Source organism: Aquarana catesbeiana, linkage group LG02 (assembly GCF_042186555.1).
Source record: "Aquarana catesbeiana isolate 2022-GZ linkage group LG02, ASM4218655v1, whole genome shotgun sequence".
Lineage (NCBI taxonomy): Eukaryota > Metazoa > Chordata > Amphibia > Anura > Ranidae > Aquarana > Aquarana catesbeiana.
This window is the reverse complement of record NC_133325.1, coordinates 21,958,573-21,978,916: the sequence shown is the minus strand read 5'-3', so window position 1 is coordinate 21,978,916 and position 20,344 is coordinate 21,958,573. Positions and strand designations below refer to the sequence as shown.

The 20,344-nt window shown below is 46.7% G+C and overlaps 1 protein-coding gene, 1 long non-coding RNA gene and 1 pseudogene across 2 annotated transcripts in view; 2 read left to right on the top strand and 1 right to left on the bottom strand.

Moving 5' to 3' along the window:
• LOC141126696 (uncharacterized) overlaps positions 1-20,344 on the bottom strand; it is an 885,136-nt gene that overhangs the window by 324,773 nt on the left and 540,019 nt on the right. The gene's annotated exons all lie outside the window — the stretch shown is intronic.
• LOC141130814 (U2 spliceosomal RNA) lies at positions 1,535-1,674 on the top strand (annotated as a pseudogene).
• IL18BP (interleukin 18 binding protein) lies at positions 6,004-19,283 on the top strand. Its single transcript, XM_073612656.1, has 5 exons — positions 6,004-6,094; positions 10,402-10,455; positions 10,708-10,770; positions 14,734-14,863; positions 17,049-19,283. Exons 1-5 carry the CDS (start codon positions 6,073-6,075, stop codon positions 17,305-17,307), a joined length of 528 nt encoding a protein of 175 aa, XP_073468757.1. The 5' UTR covers positions 6,004-6,072; the 3' UTR covers positions 17,308-19,283.

The following is a 20,344-nucleotide window of genomic DNA, read 5'->3' as shown; positions in this document are numbered from 1 at the left end:
TTCTGATTCTATCTTCTGTTTTTATGAGACAATCCTAGCTTTCTTTCTGCAGTATCGGCTTGCAAAAATTATTTTATTTTCTCATAGTTGCCAACATTTAAAAAAAAAAAAAAAATTCCAGGGAAATCTTTTATTTGCTGCATGTCCAGCAAGCCATCATAGGTGGAGAATGACCTTTTAATTAGGGGCATGGTTCTACAAGAGGCATGTTGTTAACCTATTGTACTTAAAATGTTAGGATACTGTATATACAGGAACATTTATCAAAATAGGGAGGGAAACGCAAGCAGGAAGGTATTGTTCATTAGCAGTGGTGGCTGGTGCTAAACACTTTTTTTTTTTTTGGGGGGGGGGGGCGCAAACAAACCCCCCCCCAGGTCCATACTCGCTCCTCCATGGTCACGGCGCCCCGAACCCACCCACTTGTAGCACTAGTGAATCAATATTTGCTATTGTCTTCCGACTTCTCCTCCCGGCCAATCAGGACAGGAGGCGGATCGGGTTGGCCAGGAGGAGAAGCTGGAAGGCAATAGCGAATATTGATTTGCTAGTGCCAATTAGAGCCTCAGGCTCTAATCATGTCGCTTGAAAAAAAAAAAAAAAAAACCCTATAGAAACCTACGCTCCTGTTTATTAGTAAAATGATTTATTTTTATCTAGGGCCCTTGCCGCAATTCTGAAAAGGGATCTGCAGATGAGAGGGCAGTTGACAGGCGGATGGGAGGTAATATGGCAGCATATCTCTTGCTCGTCATCTGAAAAATCACAAAGAGGGGTGAAAAGGGGGATTGGGGGGGGGGGGCTAATAAGAGTGACGGAGAAGTGAAGAGGAGGAAGGGGGATGTGAAAGGGGAGACAGGGCAGTGAAGAGGGGGATAAGAGGATGAGGACAGGGGGGTAAAGAGGAGGATGGGGGGGTGAAGAGGGGTAAAGAGGAGGATGGGGGGTGAAGAGGGGTAAGGAGGGGTAAAGAGGAGGATGGGGGGGTGAAGAGGGGGATGAGGCAAGGGGGTGAAAATGGGGAAGGGGACACACAGCAGGGGTAACACTGAGAGCAGCATTACCTCTGCTCAAGTGTCTCTGATACCTGCCCACTCATGCTCACTACATGCTCATTGGCCTCTACAGCCCCACACTGGACGGTGATTGGTGTCCCATGGCTGGCCCCAAACACATTCACACTTGTCAAAGCTGACATTCCCAGGACACAGCTTATGTTACAGACATTGCGGGACAATTGCCTAAAAATTGTGACTGTCCCAGTAAATCCGGGACAGTTGGCAAGTATGTTTTCTATGTAATCTATAGACAAGAAAGACATAAAAAAAGAAAAAAAGAAATGTTTTTTTTCCTATATTGACCAGTATTAATTTTTTTATAAAAATGAGTCTAACTTTTAATTCTATACATTGTCTCATTTGACTACTATAAGTGTTATTTTACACAGAAGTGGCTGCATTTCAACAGCCGCTCCAGCTATGTAATACATAGAAATTCCCAGATGTCATTTTGACAGCGGAAAATTGCTGGTCATTTTTCTTCTCGACCTTTTGGTTAAGATCAAGTGTAGTATCTTTTCTTATCAGTTTTTGGGAACAGAACACTGGTGCTTCTATCCAAGGGAGGGAGCCAATTAGTCATTCCAAATAGAGGGTGTTGGAGGAGGGATCCTTTCTATCCAGGTTGAATCTAGCCTAGGTCGCTTGGCATGGGGGGTAGGTAGGCAGGACTCTCTCTAAATGCTAATTCCTTTCTGGTAGGGATGGGGCTGCATCTTGGGTCTGGTCAGGGTCTGGGAGGCGCAAGGAGCTCCCAGTAACGTGGCTCTATGGGTATCGTCCCACCCCTGAGTTTCAGTGGCACTCAGTTCATGTCACTTACTGCTTTTCTTGCTACAGGAATGCAGGCCTTTCCTCTCCGAAAGTTGGTCCTACTCTGTACAGTGATACAGACCTTTCCTTTTTGGTGGTTGGTCCTATTCTGTACAGAGATGCACACCTTTCCTCTTTAAACGATGGTCCTACTCTGTACAGGGGTGCAAAACCTCTTTGAAGGTTGCTCCTATGCTGTACAAGGATGCAGGCCCTTCCTCTTCGTAGGTCAGTCCTATCTCTGTACAGGGATGCAGGCCCTTCCTCTTCGTAGGTTGGTCTTATCTCTGTACAGGGATGCAGGCCCTTCCTCTTCCGAGGTTGCTTCTATCCTGTACAGGGATGCAGGCCCTTCCTTATTTCAGGTTGGTCCTATTCTATACAGGGATGAAGGCCCTTCCTCTTGGGAGGTTGCTCCTATTCTGTACAGGAATGCAGGGCCTTACTCTTCGGAGTTTGGTCCTATTCTGTGCAGGGTTACAGGCCTTCCTCTTCTGAAGTTCCTCCTATTCTGTACAGGGATGTAGGCCTTTCCTCTTCAGAAATTGCTTCTATACGGTACAGTGATGCAGGCCCTTCCTCTTTGGAGGTTGCTCCTATTCTGCACAGGGATGTGCGTCCTTCCACTTTAAAGGCTGCTCCTATTCTGTACAGGAATGCAGGCCCTTCTACTTTGAAGGTTTGTCCTATTCTGTACAGAGATGCAGGCCTTTCCTCTTTGGAGGTTGGTCCTACTCTGTACAAGGATGCAGGCCCTTCCTCCTCGGAGGTTGCATTGATTCTCTACCCTCATGCACATTTTTCATGTGATGTGACTTCACAGCTCAATGTTTTTATCCACAGGCACTGCATCATCAATCTCTGTAAATGAATATTGCTGGAAATAGCAATGGGGTAAGAGGAGCTGAAGATACAGTGTGTCCCAGAAACTGTATATTTTTTAGGACATATCTTCTATGTTTAAAATCCTCAAATGATAAAGTGTATCTCTAGGCAAAACCCCTAAATTTTACTTTTGGATGGAGTGAGTAAGGGTTATGCCCTCTATTGAGTTTTTCTTGCTGACTATGTCCCCAGTTGGCGAGCTTCACCCCCATATTTTGTTCTGGTTAAAGAAAACTAAGGGGAATTTAAGAGTTGAGTTGTCCCCAGAATAACAGATGAGGTGACATCTGTTCTGGGGACAAATGACTAAAGTTGGCTATACTCAGTTAGATTATCATTCCAACGTTCATAGAAAAATTGCTCATCAGAACATTTTTGCCATTGAGTCAACTAATTTCTCTCAAAATCCCTTAAAATTTTCTCCACACCAGATATTTGAATGGATCCCAGATAGTGTATATTTAACAGCTAAAGCAGAAGTCGGGGGTAGAACTATCGAAGATTAAACCGGCTCCCATCCCCCTTCTAACAACTATTCTAACAACCCTATAGAAGGAAGATGCTTATACTTACCTATCCTCAGGACTCTTCGGTCCGGTCACGTGATTGGCTTCCAGCGATATCTTTAGGGGAGAGGAGACGGTGGCGACAACAGGTGGAATGCCTTGGCCATAAGGTCACCTACAGGCTTACTATGGGACATCCATTGTTGGCTGTCCTTCCTCTCTCCTTAGGTCCGCTGCTGGAAGCTGGACCAGAGCACCCTGAGAATAGGTAAGTGTAAGCATATTCCTTCTACAAGGTAGTTGGTGTAGGTGTTAAAAGGGAGATGGGAGCAGTTTTAGGCAGGGCCGTCCTAATAGCATTATGGGCCCCTGGGCAAAGTAATGCTCTGGGGCCCCTACAATGGAGACAGCGCAGGTAAACAGACATCAAGTAGGTAGGAGGCAGACAAGCGGAGCTTCCCCTTTTGGGTGGCGCTCTGCATTAAGTACATGAACAATCATTCTGTACAGCAAAGAAACAGTGGGAAAATACTACATACATAAAGTAACAAAGCTGTCCTGTGCATATAATATGTCTGCTAGAATGATGCCTCCTCAGCACTCTGGCCCCTCTACACCCCAGATATCCCCCCAGCACTCTGACCCCTCTACACCCCAGATATCCCCCCAGCACTCTGACCCCTCTACACCCCAGATATCCCCCCAGCACTATGATCCCTCTACACCCCAGATATACCCCCAGCACTCTGACCCCTCTACATCCCAGATATTCCCCCAGCACTCTGACCCCTCTACACCCCAGATATCTCCCCAGCACTCTGACCCCTCTACACCCCAGATATACCCCCAGCACTCTGACCCCTCTACATCCCAGATATCCCCCCAGCAATCCCCTGTACACCCCAGATATCCCCTCGGCACTCTGACCCCTCTACACCCCATTGTTATGGTTAGTGATAATATTTGCAATAGGGTTAGAGTTTGGATTATTGTAACGGTTGATGTTAAGGTTACAGTCATGGCCAAAAAGTACCCAGAAATGGTTTAAGACAAAGTGCTGGAGAGTGCTGAACTGGCCAGCAATGAGTCCAGATCTAAATCCCATAGAGCTCCTGTGGAGAGATTTGGAAAAGGAACCTTTCCAATCTGGGAGACCTAGAGCAGTTGGCGAAAGAAGAGTGGTTCCAAATTCCAGTAGAGGGGTGTAAAAAACTCATTGATGGTTACAGGAAGCCATTGATTTCAGTTATTTTTTCCAAGTTGTGTGCTACCAAACATTAAATTGAGGGTGCCGGTAATTTTGTCCAATCCATTTTTGGAGTTTTGTGTGAAACGTGAAAGATTTGGCTTTTTGTTTCTCCACTTTTTTGTGTCATACCAACACAAACCAAAGAAATAAACATAAGAATGCCGAAATATTTGCAATTATAACAATTTTCTGGGCGAAGTGGTGCATTATCTGACAGAAATGCAGGGGTGCCAATATTTTTGGCCGTGACTCAGTGACGGCCCACTGAGTCACTATTGTCAAACTGATTCTGCCTCCTGGACAAACAGGAAGCGGGTCGTAAGACCCGTTTCCCAAGTGGCCGAAAGAAGAAGCTACCCTATTGGCCGAGGGAGGAGGAGGGAGAAGAGGCACGGCGAGTACACTGCTGTGATGCCAAGGAGGAGAGGCATGGCGAGGATACCGCGGGGAGACGCAGGGGCACTTGGCCGCCCAGACGGAAGCACTGTCAGGGGTAAGTGTTGTGGGTAACTGACAAGGGGGCTGGGGGTAGTGGCTGTGCACTGTTTGTCACCCCCCAAAAAAACAATATACCACCGGCCGCCACTGCCATAACTGTACGATAAGGATTAGGCTCCTCTGCTCCTCCATATCTAACATCGAGTTTCTAGCTATCGAGGAGACATTTTTAGCACAAGCTCAGATGCAGGATAGTTAAAAAAAAAACTTCTGTAACCCCCGACAGCCACTTAAAGCCAATAGCACCCTAAGAAACCATCTTCATTTCCCCTCTCCAAGTGACTACAATACATTTCACCAAAAAGTTCAGATTTTTTTAGGAGGTTCTGTGAAGCGAAAAACGTAATCTTCATCCCTAGTTCCAATCTATACAAGGAAAGAAATCTCTAGAAACACCGACACACTGTTATGCTGCGTACACACGGTCGGACTTTCGGACGGAAAATGTGCGATGGGAGCTTGTTGTCGGAAATTCCGACCGTGTGTGGGCTCCATCTGACTTTTTCCATCGGAATTTCCGACACACAAAGTTTGAGAGCTGGATCTAAAATTTTCCGACAACAAAATCCGTTCACGTAAATTCCGATTGTGTGTAGACAATTCCGACGCACAAAGTTCCACGCATGCTCAGAATCAAGCAGAAGAGCAGCACTGGCTATTTAACTTCATTTTTCTCGGCTCATCGTACGTGTTGTACGTCACCGCTTTCTTGACGTTCAGAATTTCTAACCAACTTTGTGTGACCGTGTGTATGCATGACAAGTTTGAGGCAACATCTGTCGGAAAAAGTCCGATGGATTTTGTTGTCGGAATGTGTGATCGTGTGTACAGGGCATTAGGTTTACCCTAGAAGGGCGGCAGAAATAAAAGGCTGCCTGACATTGTAAAATCCTTATCTCACGTGACAGTGAGTAAAAGCGTGTTCATTTTCCTGCCCGCTTGAAACTTAACGGTATTAAGAGGTTTTGCAATAGAAACTTTCAGTTTCATAATGACTCAACACAAAGAAAGTGAAAGGGCTGGGAGGTATATAACCCGAGAGATCAGACATTCCACAGACACAATGACACAGAGCACTGACAGAGGTAAGACTTCTATACAGAGCTGTCCGTTCATAGAGGATCCTGCATCATATCATGGGAATTAGCTTAACTAGTTGCTCATGTCTGGGGGGGGCAGCTGAGGTTGAGGGGTGACAATTGTTGGAGGGATCCCATCCTGTATGCGTGTTACTTTGTATCTGTGTCAGACATTTGTTGGGTGACAATTGTTGGAGGTATCCCATGCTATATAATTGTTACTTTGTATCTGTGTTGGGAGGTTTGTTGGGTGACCCTCGTTGGAGACATTTCATGCTGTTTGGGTGTGTTGGAAAGTTTGATGGGTGACCCTCGTTAGCAGGGCCGTCTTTATTATTGACTGGACCCTGAGCAAACATTTTCTTGGGCCCCCTCTATCATGCAATTTTACTCTCCACCTGCTCTGAGACATACAATAAATAGCAGCTAGACTCAAAATCAGTTTACTGAATCAGATCAGGCTAGCGATTGCGATTGGTTGCTAGAGGTTACACTGTATCCTTACTGCTCACTGACTGGCTGCTAGAGGTTACAGCACACATTATGGCTCACTGTCTATTTTCTAGAGGTTACAGCACATGACTTCTGCTTGTTGATTGGTTGCTAGAGATTACTGTACACCAATACTGCTCACTTATTGATTGTTAGAGGTTACTAGACATCTATACCACTCATTAAGTGGTTGCTAGAAGAACAAGACGTGTTCCAGAGGAGCTCCGCCGATCCTGTTCGAATCCGCAGCCATCCTGCCATAAAGCACGCCTGTTGAGCCTCCAACTGCTCCCTACCTACCGCCAGGCAACACCTGCAACGGGCCCAGTGGATATTGTGGAGCCCGGCCGAACGTTAGCATCTCTGCAGGCCCGCGGCTGGTTCCACACTCCAGACGCGATCCGCCATCTTGAGGCCTGCAAAGCCTCCGACATCCCCGGGCTCGGGTGCCGTGATCCGCGGGAGGAGAGCCGCCGCACTCCACACGTCAGTGCTAGCCATCCGTAGGAGGAAGCAGGACTGTGAGGGGGCACGGAAGAGCGCCGGAGGAACCACAGAGGCCGAATGCGAGCACCCGCGGCTGGCCGCCATCTTGCGGCCTACAGGACTGGCTACATCCTCCACACTAAAGTACCGGCCCTTGGGGTGTGGATTCCGGCTGCAGATCCGAACGGCCGTGCCTGAGCGGATCGCTGCCCAAACCTATAGTTTACCCCATCCAGTAGTGGAGGGCATCTGGGCATGAGAAGAGGCAGGTCCGGCTCCGGGAAAACAGGTGGACATACCACTAAAGCATCCTAACAGCGGAGGCCACAGGCCCCGGTGGGCCCGACCAGCTGCACGCATATGGCATCTCAGACCATCCCCACAGACCCGGGATCGGAAGAGGATCGCTTCCAGGCTCTTATGCTGGCGATCTCTGGCTGTCAGAACACCTTAACGGCCAAAATTGACACCCTGCAAATGGACTTTGGGCTAATGCACAGGGATATGGACAAGATGCGGGATCTCATGCACGAGGCGGAGCGGCGTATTGGTGACTCAGAGGACGCCGTTCGGGACAACCGGGCCTCTATCCATACCCTACAAGCCAAGGTAAAGATTCTTGAGTCGCGTGCTGAGGACAGTGAGAATCGCAGCCGCAGGAACAATTTAAGGCTGGTGAGCCTGCCGGAGGGCTCTGAAGGTCAGGACCCTACGGCTTTTACGGAGACCTTGCTTCGCACCTTACTTCCACAGGTCCGATTCTCCCCACACTTTGTGGTGGAACGAGCCCACAGGATGCCGCCTGTGCGGGGCCCACCTGGGACCCCCACCCCCCCCCCCCACCCCCGTGTACCTTCATATTTTGGCTGCTAAACTTCCGTGACAGGGACATTGCCCTCAGGGAGGTTAGGAAGATCCAGGAGCTTCGTTTTGAAAGAAACATTAAGATTATGATGTTTCCAGACCACTCCATCGACACCCAGCGACTCCGTAGAACCTTCGACCATGTCAAGGCACAGCTCCGTCTGAAAGGCCTAAAGTACAACATGTTGTTCCCAGCTCGCCTTCATGGTAGAAATTGTGTTGCTCCCTCTGGATCGGTCTGACGGTTGGTTCCCCTTCAATTATTTACACCCTGAGCTGACATGACCACTGTAAGACTCATTTCATGGAATGTCCGGGGTTTAAATGATAAGATCAAGTGCTCCCTGGTGATGGCCTACTTGAAAAAATACACGCCACATATTTGCATACTGCAAGAGACGCATTTGGTGGGCCGTAGAATCCTCTCCCTTAAAAAACCCTGGGTAGGGCACTACCATCATTCCACCTATTCGGAATATGCCCGTGGGGTAAGCGTCTTAATATATAAGATGCTATCCTACACCCTTCTCAACGTTAAGACTGATCCGGAGGGTAGATATGTACTGTTGCATGCTATGATTGACAATATTGAAATATCCGGGATGCTGGAACTGGCGAGGTGAACTTCAGCTGGCAGAACCTCCAAAGGTCATTCAGTGGGTCCTCCAAGTGGAGATTCCAGGTGCAGAGCCTCAAAGCCACAGCCTGACACAGATTGCCCAGAAAGGATATTGATCTCGTCCAAGTATATGTAAAATAAAAATTACAGCTTCCGCATAGTGCAGGTAAAAACAGGGGGATTTTTATTGCTATTTATTTTTATGCTGCCCTTGTTTTTATTACTTTTGTGATCACCATTTTATTTGTACGGCTTTTTAGCAATAAAAATCCCCGTTTTTACCTGCACTATATGGAAGCTGTAATTTTTATTTTACATATACTTGGACGAGATCAATATCCTTTCTGGGCGATCTGTGTCAGGCTGTGGCTTTGAGGCTCTGCACCTGGAATCTCCACTTGGAGGACCCACTGAACGATCCTTTGGAGGTTCTGCCAGCTGAAATTCACCTTGCCAGTTCCAGCATCCCGGATTTCCCTTCCTCAGCCCGATGGGGCTTATTGCCTTACCGACTCCATGTCGCTGACAGGGGAGTCCACCTTATCCGGTAAGAGTACCCATCTTCTTCCACTCATTTGATGTTGAGCACCATTGATGCCGTTTCATTCCCACGGATCTACATCACGTATACCAGTCCTTTTCGGACTTCAACCATCCACTTCTGTTTTTCCTTCAGTGTGTTGACACGAGTGGACAGTTTATCTACACATCTTTTTTATTTTTCATATTTGGACTATATGATTTATTCATTTATCACATTATTTGCCACCAAGACCACACTCATGGACTTGACTTATGGTTTTCTTCGCTTGATTTTTTTCTAGCGCTGCATTTTTCACCTTTATTTTATTGTTTTTGTCCCAACGTATGCTGCTGCTGACCCATTTTGTTTGATTTATAGAGCGCAGTGTTTTTTATATATTTTCTTGTGTTTGGAAGTTTGTTGGGTGACCCTCGTTGGAAACATTCCATGCTGTTTGGGTGTGTTGGGAAGTTTGATGGGTGACTCTCCTTGGAGACATTCCATGCTATATAAATGCTACATTGTATCTGTTATGCCGCGTACACACGGTCGGACTTTTCGTCTACAAAAGTCCGACAGCCTGTCCGACAGACTTCCGGCGGACTTTCGGCGGACTTGCAGCAGACTTTCTAACGAACGGACTTGCCTACACACGACCACACAAAAGTCCGACGGATTCGTACGTGATGACGTACACCGGACTAAAATAAGGAAGTTCATAGCCAGTAGCCAATAGCTGCCCTAGCATGGGTTTTTGTCCGTCGGACTAGCACACAGACGAGCGGATTTCGGGGTCCGTCGTAGTTACGACGTAAAGATTTGAAGCATGTTTCAAATCTAAAGTCCGTCGGATTTGAGGCTGAAAAAGTCTGCTGAAAGTCCGGAGAAGCCCACACACGATCGGATTACCAGCCAGCTTTAGTCCGTCGGCGTCCGTTGGACTTTTGTAGACGAAAAGTCCGACCGTGTGTACGCGGCATTAGGGAGTTTGTTGGATGACCCTCGTTGGAGACATTCAATGCTGTATAAGTGTTACATTGTATCTATGCTGGGTAGTTTGTTGGGTGACTCCCGTTGGAGGCATTCCGTGCTTTGTTGGGAATACTCTTATTAGGCCCTTATAGCCTAATTAATACCTGATCACTCAGTAGCAAAAGACCTCTCTCCGATGCTTATGACATTGATTCCACAACACTTCCAGTGAGGCTGGCTACAGAGGGTGGGGGGTCATCTAATGCTGTGATGATAAAATTCGGGAGTGATTCGATCTGATCAGATCATGCAGTACTGACACCAGTGAGGTCAACTTTGTATCTCAATTTCTTTCAGGTCGGTGGAACTTATTCTCAGTACTCATCGGTGGACTCTTCATCACCATGACCGGTAAGAAGTACGAGTCTAAATCCATAGAAAACCTCAATCCATGTATTTCTCTCTTCTATAATTTATAGATTTTTATACAATCTTTTTATTTTTAAAGTTTAACGATACATTGTTACTCCATCTGTTATATAAAACGAATTGTATTATTATTACGGTTAGTTTGGTTGCTGCAATATGATTTGTGTGTGTGGGTCGGAATCACTGTATACTGCATATATATCAGATCTCTGATCCCTCTCTGGATTTTTCTAGTTGCAGTTAGAGTTCCTCCAAAGATCCTCCACCCCACAGATGGCACAATCCGCACAATAGAAGGTAAATCTTTCATTTCAAAAGCTTAATGTGCTTATATTTGACCTTCCCTGGTTCTTCCCTCCACCCTCATCAGCATGCTAACTACATCTGATATATACCTTATTTTAGACCCGGTGATGTCATCACTGGGTCTCTGTGCTTCTCTATCTAATGCAGGCAGATCATGGTTGGTGGAAGGGGCCAGCAGGGTGCTGTACATAGCTTCCTGAAAACATTGCAGCACCCTGCCTCAGTACTCCTCTCAAGAGTCCTCAGTCCTGATGCAAGCAGTGGCCTGGCTCTTGGGAGGAGTTATGCAATTATCAAAATATCTTAATGGGTAGTTGTCAGTCTGAAGGAGCGGGCAGGCTATCCTAAGCAGACTGTGTTGGCATGTAGACCTTTCTAGGTAATCCCTGAGCTGGAAATAAGTGGAGTCCATCATTGGTATCAGTGTGAAGAATAGTGCCCCATCATTGGTATCAGTGGAAGGAATAGTGCCCCATCATTGGTATCAGTGGGGAGGAATAGTGCCCCATCATTGGTATCAGTGGGGAGGAATAGTGCCTCATCATTGGTATCAAAGGGGAGAAATAGTGCCCCATCATTGGTGTCAGTGGGAGGAATAGTGCCCCATAATTGATGTCAGTGGGAAGAATAGTGCCCCATCATTGGTATCAGTGGAAGGAATACTGCCCCATCATTGGTATCAGTGGGAGGAAAAGGACCCCATCATTGGTGTGAGTGGGAGGAATAGTGCCCCATCATTGGTGTCAGTGGGAGAAATAGTGCCCCATCATTGGTGTCAGTGGGAGAAATAGTGCCCCATCATTGGTGTCAGTGCTAGTGATAATGCCCCATCATTGGTATCAGTGGGAGGAATAGTGCCCCATCATTGGGAGGAATAGTGCCCCATCATTGGTATCAGTGGGAGGAATAGTGCCCCATCATTGGTATCTGTGGGGAGGAATAGTGCCCCTTCATCGGTGTCAGTGGGAGGAATAGTGCCCCATCATCGGTATCAGTGGGGAGGAATAGTGCCCCATCATTGGTATCAGTGGGGAGGAATAGTGCCCCATCATTGGTATCAGTGGGGAGGAATAGTGCCCCATTATTGGTATCAATGGGGAGGAATAGTGCACCCACCATTGGTATCAGTGGGGAGGAATAGTGCCCATCATTGGTGTCAGTGGGAGGAATAGTGCCCCATCATTGGTATCAGTGGGAGGAATAGTGCCCCATCATTGGTATCAGTGGGGAGGAATAGTGCCCCATCATTGGTATCAGTGGGGAGGAATAGTGCCCTATCATTGGTATCAGTGGGAGGAATAGTGCCCCATCATTTGTATCAGTGGGGAGGAATAGTGCACCCACCATTGGTATCAGTGGGGAGGAAAAGTGCCCCATCATTGGTATCAGTGGGAGGAATAGTGCCCTATCATTGGGAGGAATAGTGCCCCATCATTGGTATCAGTGGGTAGGAATAGTGCCCCATCATTGGTATCAGTGGGGAGGAATAGTGCCCCATCATTGGTATCAGTGGGGAGGAATAGTGCCCCTTCATTGGTATCAGTGGGGAGGAATAGTGCCCCATCATTGGTATCAGTGGGAGGAATAGTGCCCTATCATTGGTATCAGTGGGAGGAATAGTGCCCCATCATTGGTATCAGTGGGAGGAATAGTGCCCCATCATTGGTATCAGTGGGAGGAATAGTGCCCCATCATTGGTATCTGTGGGCAGGAATAGTGCTCCTTCATCGGTGTCAGTGGGAGGAATAGTGCCCCATCATCGGTATCAGTGGGAGGAATAGTGCCCCATCATTGGTGTCAGTGGGAGGAATAATGCCCCATCATTGGTATCAGTGGGAGGAATAGTGCCCCATCATTGGTGTCGTCAGTGGCAGGAATAGTGCCCCATCATTGGTGTCAGTGGGAAGAATAGGGCCCAATCATTTGTGTCACTGAGAGGAATAATGCCCCATCATTGGTATCAGTGAGAGGATAGTGCCCCATCATTGGTGTCAGTGGGAGGAATAGTGCCCCGTCATTGGTATCAGTGGGGAGGAATAGTGCCCCATCATTGGTATCAGTGGGGAGGAATAGTGCCCCATTATTGGTATCAGTGGGAGGAATAGAGCCCCATCATTGGTATCAGTGGGGAGGAATAGTGCCCCATCATTGGTATCAGTGGGAGGAATAGTGCCCCATCATTGGTATCAGTGGGAGGAATAGTGCCCCATCATTGGTATCAGTGGGAGGAATAGTGCCTCATCATTGGTATCAGTGGGAGGAATAGTGCCCCATCATTGGTATCAGTGGGGAGGAATAGTGTCCCATCATTGGTGTCAGTGGGAGGAATAGAGCCCCATCATTGGTATCAGTGGGGAGGAATAGTGCCCCATCATTGGTATCAGTGGGAGGAATAGTGCCCCATCATTGGTATCAGTGGGAGGAATAGTGCCCCATCATTGGTGTCAGTGGGAGGAATAATGCCCCATCATTGGTATCAGTGGGAGGAATAGTGCCCCATCATTGGTGTCAGTGGGAGGAATAGTGCTCCATCATTGGTGTCAGTGGGAGGAATAGTGCCCCATCATTGGTGTCAGTGGGAAGAATAGGGCCCAATCATTTGTGTCACTGAGAGGAATAATGCCCCATCATTGGTATCAGTGAGAGGAATAGTGCCCCATCATTGGTGTCATTGGGAGGAATAGTGCCCCATCATTGGTATCAGTGGGGAGGAATAGTGCCCCATCATTGGTATCAGTGGGGAGGAATAGTGCACCCATCATTGGTGTCAGTGGGAGGAATAGTGCCCCATCATTGGTATCAGTGGGAGGAATAGTGCCCCATCATTGGTATCAGTGGGAAGGAATAGTGCCCCATCATTGGTATCAGTGGGGAGGAATAGTGCCCCATCATTGGTATCAGTGGGGAGGAATAGTGCACCCACCATTGGTATCAGTGGGAGGAATAGTGTCCTTTAATTGGGAGGAATAGTGCCCCATCATTGGTATCAGTGGGGAGGAATAGTGCCCCATCATTGGTATCAGTGGGGAGGAATAGTGCCCCATCATTGGTATCAGTGGGGAGGAATAGTGCCCCATCATTGGTATCAGTGGGAGGAATAGTGCCCCATCATTGGTATCAGTGGGAGGAATAGTGCCCTATCATTGGTATCAGTGGGAAGGAATAGTGCCCCATCATTGGTATCAGTGGGGAGGAATAGTGCCCCATCATTGGTATCAGTGGGAGGAATAGTGCCCTATCATTGGTGTCAGTGGGAGGAATAGTGCCCCATCATTGTTATCAGTGGGAGGAATAGTACCCCATCATTGGTATCAGTGGGGAGGAATAGTGCCCCATCATTGGTATCAGTGGGAGGAATAGTGCCCTATCATTGGTGTCAGTGGGAGGAATAGTGCCCTATCATTGGTGTCAGTGGGAGGAATAGTGCCCATCATTGTTATCAGTGGGAGGAATAGTGCCCCATCATTGGTGTCAGTGGGAGGAATAGTGCCCTATCATTGGTATCAGTGGGAGGAATAGTGCCCTATCATTGGTGTCAGTGGGAGGAATAGTGCCCATCATTGTTATCAGTGGGAGGAATAGTGCCCATCATTGGTATCATTGGGGAGGAATAGTGCCCATCATTGGTATCATTGGGGAGGAATAGTGCCCAAAGGGCCGCATATGGCCCTGTGGCCGCAGTTTTTGAGACCACCGCTTTAGATCATGTTATGTTCTTTATCCCCTTCCCTAGCATAAGGAGTTATTATTCCATGTAATGTTCCTTTAAATTTGCTCAAACTTTGGACAATTCAAGGAAGAGTCAATTCCCTAGCACAACTTGACCATATCGGGGTGGCAGAACTGCCAAGAGTAAAATAGAATTGAAGTGGTGGTCTGTATGTGTTTATGTGTTAAAAGAAAGATTATCAGTCTGAGTTCTGATTGGTTGTCATCTTTTCCACCCATGACCAGGTGACAGCTGTAGAATAAATTGCACGGCACGCACAATGTTTCCAAAATTCTACATAGTCTACTGGTTGGTCAATGACACCTTCATTGAAGACACATTCCTGGATGGACGGGTGAAGGAGGAGGAGGATAGGTGAGGACCGGCTCCTTTTCTGTAAAGCACAATCAGCACGTTCTAATGTTATGTACTCACCTTGTATCATTTCACCTGTATGTACATTCTTCTGCCTGGTAGTGGCTGGCCCAGCATTGTCTCCAAAGGTAATATGGAGGCTTCCATTGCTGGTCTCCTTCTGATAATGCTAGTTTCTTGGCTGTCTCCAGCCTTAGTACTTCCAGCATCCATGATCCTGAACAAACATGCGGCTTGTTCCAGCTCTGTGACTCCCATTTGAATCAGGATGGCAACTAGGCAAATGCCATTTTTAACAGAAGAGAACAGCAATGGTAGCATATACATTATATTACCAAAAGTTTTGGGACACCTGCCTTTACACGCACATGAACTTTAATGGCATCCCAGTCTTATAGGGCGTACACACGGTCGGACTTTGTTCGGACATTCCGACAACAAAATCCTAGGATTTTTTCCGACGGATGTTGGCTCAAACTTGTTTTGTCTACACACGGTCGCACAAAGTTGTCGGAAAACCCGATCGTTCTAAACGCGGTGACGTAAAGCACGTACGTCGGGACTATAAACGGGGCAGTGGCCAATAGCTTTCATCTCTTTATTTATTCTGAGCATGCGTGGCACTTTGTCCGTCGGATTTGTGTACACACGATCGGAATTTCCGACAACGGATTTTGTTGTCGGAAAATTTTATCTCCTGCTCTCCAACAATTGTGTGTCGGAAAATCTGATGGAAAATGTCCGATGGAGCCCACACACGGTCGGAATTTCCGACAACACACTCCGATCGGACATTTTCCATCGGAAAATCCGACCGTGTGTATGGGGCATTAGTCCGTAAGGTTCAATATTGACTTGGCCCACCTTTTGCAGCTATAACAGCTTCAACTCTTCTGGGAAGGCTGTCCACAAGGTTTAGGAGTGTGTCTATGGGAATGTTTGACCATTCTTCCAGAAGCGCATTTGTAAGGTCAGGCACTGATGTTGGACGAGAAGGCCTGGCTCGCAGTCTCCACTCTACTTTATCCCAAAGGTGTTCTATCAGGTTGAGGTCAGGACTCTATGCAGGCCAGTCAAGTTGCTCCACCCCAAACTCACTCATCCATGTCTTTATGGACCTTGTTTTGTGCACTGGTGCGCAGTCATGTTGGAACAGGTAGGGGCCGTCCCCAAACTGTTTCCACAGAGTTTGGAGCATGAAATTGTCCAAAATGTCTTGGTATTCTGATGCTTTAAGAGTTCCCTTCACTGGAACTAAGGAGCCAAGCCCAACCCCACACCATAATCCCCCTCCACCAAATGATTTGGATCAGTGCACAAAGCAAGGTCCATAAAGACATGGATGAGCGTGTTTGGGGTGGAGGAACTTGACTGGCCTGCATAGAGTCCTGACCTCAACCCAATAGAACACCTTTTGGGATGAATTAGAGCGGAGACTGCGAGCCAGGCCTTCTTGTCCAACATCAGTGCCTGACCTCACAAATGCGCTTCCAGACAAATGGTCAAACATTCCCATAGACACACTCTTAAACCTTGTGGACAGCCTTCCCAGAAGAGTTGAAGCTGTTATAGCTGCAAAGGGCGGAGCCAACTCAATATTGAACCCTACGGACTAAGACTGGGATGCCATTAAAGTTCACGTGTGTGTGTAAAGGCAGGCGTCCCAATACTTTTGGTAATATAGTGTACACTGAATTTTTAAAAGTTTACTTTAATGTTGTGTATGTATTGAGAGAAGATGAGTTTGTTCATGGTGCTCAGACCACCTACAAAGGAACAGTTCATCTGAATTTACTTCAGCATTTGATTTTGGGAGAGTGTGTGTGGTAAATTCCACCATGGCAACGTTAGGAGATTAGGCTGTAGAAGAGTTAGGTGGACTTGGAGTAGTTTCCCTGGAGAAGATGTGGCTCCAGTTTCCCTTTAGTGCTCACACATCTGAAGACCTAGGAGTTTGGTCATGTTGTATCTGCTGAATGAACAACAAAGGTCACCTGGCCAGCACTGGGAGGAGCATAGGGCAGCATTTTCTCCAGGTATGGTATTTGTTATAAGAATTGAAAAGTTGTTTGAAGCCCTTCTATTACTCTGTTAATCCACCTCAACTAGACTGTTGGAATATGGCAAAGTACAGTAGGGGGGAGGGGTTTGAAGACATTATCTGATTGGCTCCATTTTCTTGCAGCATCATTAATCATGGCACATCATATGAGGTGACCAAGGCTCTTGTGTTCACATCCACCCAACCTGATGACTTCACACGGACTTTCACATGCATCATACAGGACCCGGCCGGGGTGGACACCAAGAACATCACACTCACACCAAAAGCTGAGGAGACGTCTACTCAAAAGCCAAAAGACCAGAAAAAGCACAATAGAAAAGACAGGTCCAAAAGGAACAAAAAGCAAAAACAACAAGAAGCAGGAAAATTAATGTACTAGGATTTTCAATCACCAAATGCCTATGACTCAGAGGCCACCAAAACACCGCTGAGGAACCACCACTCTGCTCTGTGAGATTTGGAATTTGGTCCTTCTTTGGAGTACACATTCGCGTTCTCTGAGTCCTTTAAGATTCAGATTAGTCAGTAGTAGTTCAGTAACTGGACTGTAATATGGACACAAGTGATAAAACATTACAAGTCTTCAGTCGTTCTTCCGTGGTAACTTCTATGGAGTTCCGGATTATCAATCATGGAAAGAACGTTGGACAAGTGTGTTTAGTAGCCCCTATTATACGGGACAAATATTGTATAGAAAAAAAAGGTTTGGCCCTCACACTTCAACCTCAAATATACATCATATCCAGTGTCTGACTACATAAAATACCCACTTGCCGACCGCACTACGTATATATACATTGCAATTTGCAAGCTGTTTACCTGGGTTATAGTTGAAGCTATCAGCCATAACCCTGGTATTTTTTTTTTGTTTTTCAACCAGCGATTGTCTTTCTCATCAAAGTGGTCCAAGCGGTTCATTAGCTGTTGGAACGCTTTCAAAAGCAGCGGAAGGGGATGTCCCCCCCCCCTCCTGATGCTCGATAGTGTTTCTTGGGCTTACAGTTTTTACCGGCGTTTTTATCTGTCAGTGCGGCCAGCTGGTGACAGAGGCAGAGACCTAGATAATCTTTGATTGCCTCTATGGCCTTGGAGGACCGCAGCAATGCCATGGCCTCACTTCCAGTCTAGGGAAGTAAACAATTTTTTTTTCCCTCTAAAGCAAAAGATCAATTTTTTTTCCATCTTTTGCTTTTAAAGGTAAAAGAAAGGTTTACATTTTATGCACTTACATTTACCGGTGGCCAGTACCTCAGGACCACCAGTATACACAGCCTGTTCGTACTGATGCCGCTCCGCTTACTGGAGCCGGCATGCATTGCAAAACCCCGAAACTAGATGTGACGTCATAACGCAAATGCATAGATTTTAGACCTTTTGTGAATTATTTTACTTACACGATGAGAGTATTTCTATTTTGGTGCTGAGTATCATTATCTGGAAAAAAGCTGAGGGATGCGATCCTTTGGAGGGGACATTTGGTTTGTGTACAGCAGATGTCTCCAAACTTTCCAAACTAAGGACCAGTTTACTGTCTTTCGGGCTTTAGGATTGGGGCTAGAAAATTCCCCAATGTCATTGATTTTAGTGGGAGAAATGGTGCCTCATTGTTGGTCAGTGGGAGAAATAGTGCCCCATTTTTGGATAGTGGGAGAAATGGTGCCCTGTTGTTGGTCAGTGGGAGAAATGGTGCCCCGTTGTTGGTCAGCGGGAGAAATGGTGTTCCATTGTAAGAAATAGTGTCCCAAGGGCCAAATAAAGGGAGGCAATGGGCTACACGCGAACCCCCCCCTGGACCACAGTTTGGAGACCACAGGTCTACAGGATCAGATGGAGGCTCACCCTGGTCTACAATAAAGCTCTAGATGACCATCTTAACCAAGGGATCACATTTATAGTGGTGAGTGCATTGGTGGGTCACACATGGTGGAGCTCAGGAAGTGGTGGCTTATCAAAAAGTAGCAGGAAGAAAGCACAAAGCACTTTATTCACATTGGTTATGTGGGACATTTTTTTTCTCATACATTGTGTTTTTTTTTTTCCATTAATCTATTTTATGTAGTCAGACACTGGATGTGATGTGTTTTGTGTTTTTGAGTTTGAAGTGTTAGCGCCAAACCTTTTTCTTCATTACAATTCTAAGGCTAAAGTGTGGTTACACTTAAAGGGGCAGTTACACTATATTCAAATTTAAATTTGCAACACTTTGCACATACTAAATGTTCACAGGACTTGGTGTAGGAAGTAGGAATCTGCTATTTATGACTTGGAATGAATATTGTACTGTATAAGGACTAGAACTTTACTCATGGATCATATTTTATCTTTTTTAATCAATATAAAGTGACTGAAATCTCATTGGTGTTGTCCATCTTCTAATAATGGAAACAATGTTTACTCCATATTACCCTCTGACCATCTTCCATAGATTGCTCACAGGCTCTGGCCATCTCCTGTACTAAACAAATAGGCCCTGACCATCTTCAGAAGTATGTTTAAAGTCTATGGTAACCTCTAGCATGCTGATAGTCTCTGACCATATCCTGTAGTATGTCTGCAGTCTCTGACCATATCCTATACTATGTCTGCAGTCTCTGATCATCTTCTGTACTATGTCTGCAGTCTCTGATCATCTCCTGTACTATGTTTGTAGTCTCTGATCATCTCCTGTACTATGTTTGCAGTCTCTGACCATCTCCTGTACTATGTCTGCAGTCTCTGACCGTCTCCTGTACTGTCTGCAGTCTCTGACCATCTCCTGTACTATGTCTGCAGTCTCTGATCATCTCCTGTACTATGTCTGCAGTCTCTGATCATCTCCTGTACTATGTTTGTAGTCTCTGATCAACTCCTGTAGTATGTCTGCAGTCTCTGACCGTCTCCTGTAGAATGTCTGAAGTCTCTGACCATCTCCTATAGCATGTCTGCAGTCTCTGACCATCTCCTGTACTATGTCTGGTCAGTCTCTGACTATCTCCTGTACTATGTCTGCAGTCTCTGATCATCTCCTGCACTGTGTCTGCAGTCTCTGATCATCTCCTGTAGTATGTCTGCAGTCTCTGATCATCTCCTGTAGTATGGCTGCAGTCTCTGACCATCTCCTGTACTATGTCTGCAGTCTCTGACCGTCTCCTGTACTATGTCTGCAGTCTCTGACCATCTCCTGTACTATGTCTGCAGTCTCTGACCATCCCCTGTACTATGTCTGCAGTCTCTGACCATCTCCTGTACTATGTCTGCAGTCTCTGACCATCCCCTATAGTATGTCTGTAGTCCCCAGTGCAGCATGTGTCCCCCAGTGCAGCCTGTGTCCACCAGTGCAGCCTGTGTCCATCAGTGCAACCTGTGTCCCCAGTGTAGCCTGTGTCCGCCAGTGCAGCCTGTGTCCCCAGTGCAGCCTGTGTCCCCAGTGCAGCCTG

What these genes read in the sequence shown, in the direction of transcription:
- IL18BP (XM_073612656.1), top strand. Translation starts at nt 6,073, where the DNA reads ATGACACAGAGCACTGACAGAG. An exon ending in GACACAGAGCACTGACAGAG is followed by an intron (nt 6,095 to 10,401) that starts GTAAGACTTCTA and finishes AATTTCTTTCAG; the next exon opens with GTCGGTGGAACTTATTCTCA. An exon ending in GTGAAGGAGGAGGAGGATAG is followed by an intron (nt 14,864 to 17,048) that starts GTGAGGACCGGC and finishes ATTTTCTTGCAG; the next exon opens with CATCATTAATCATGGCACAT.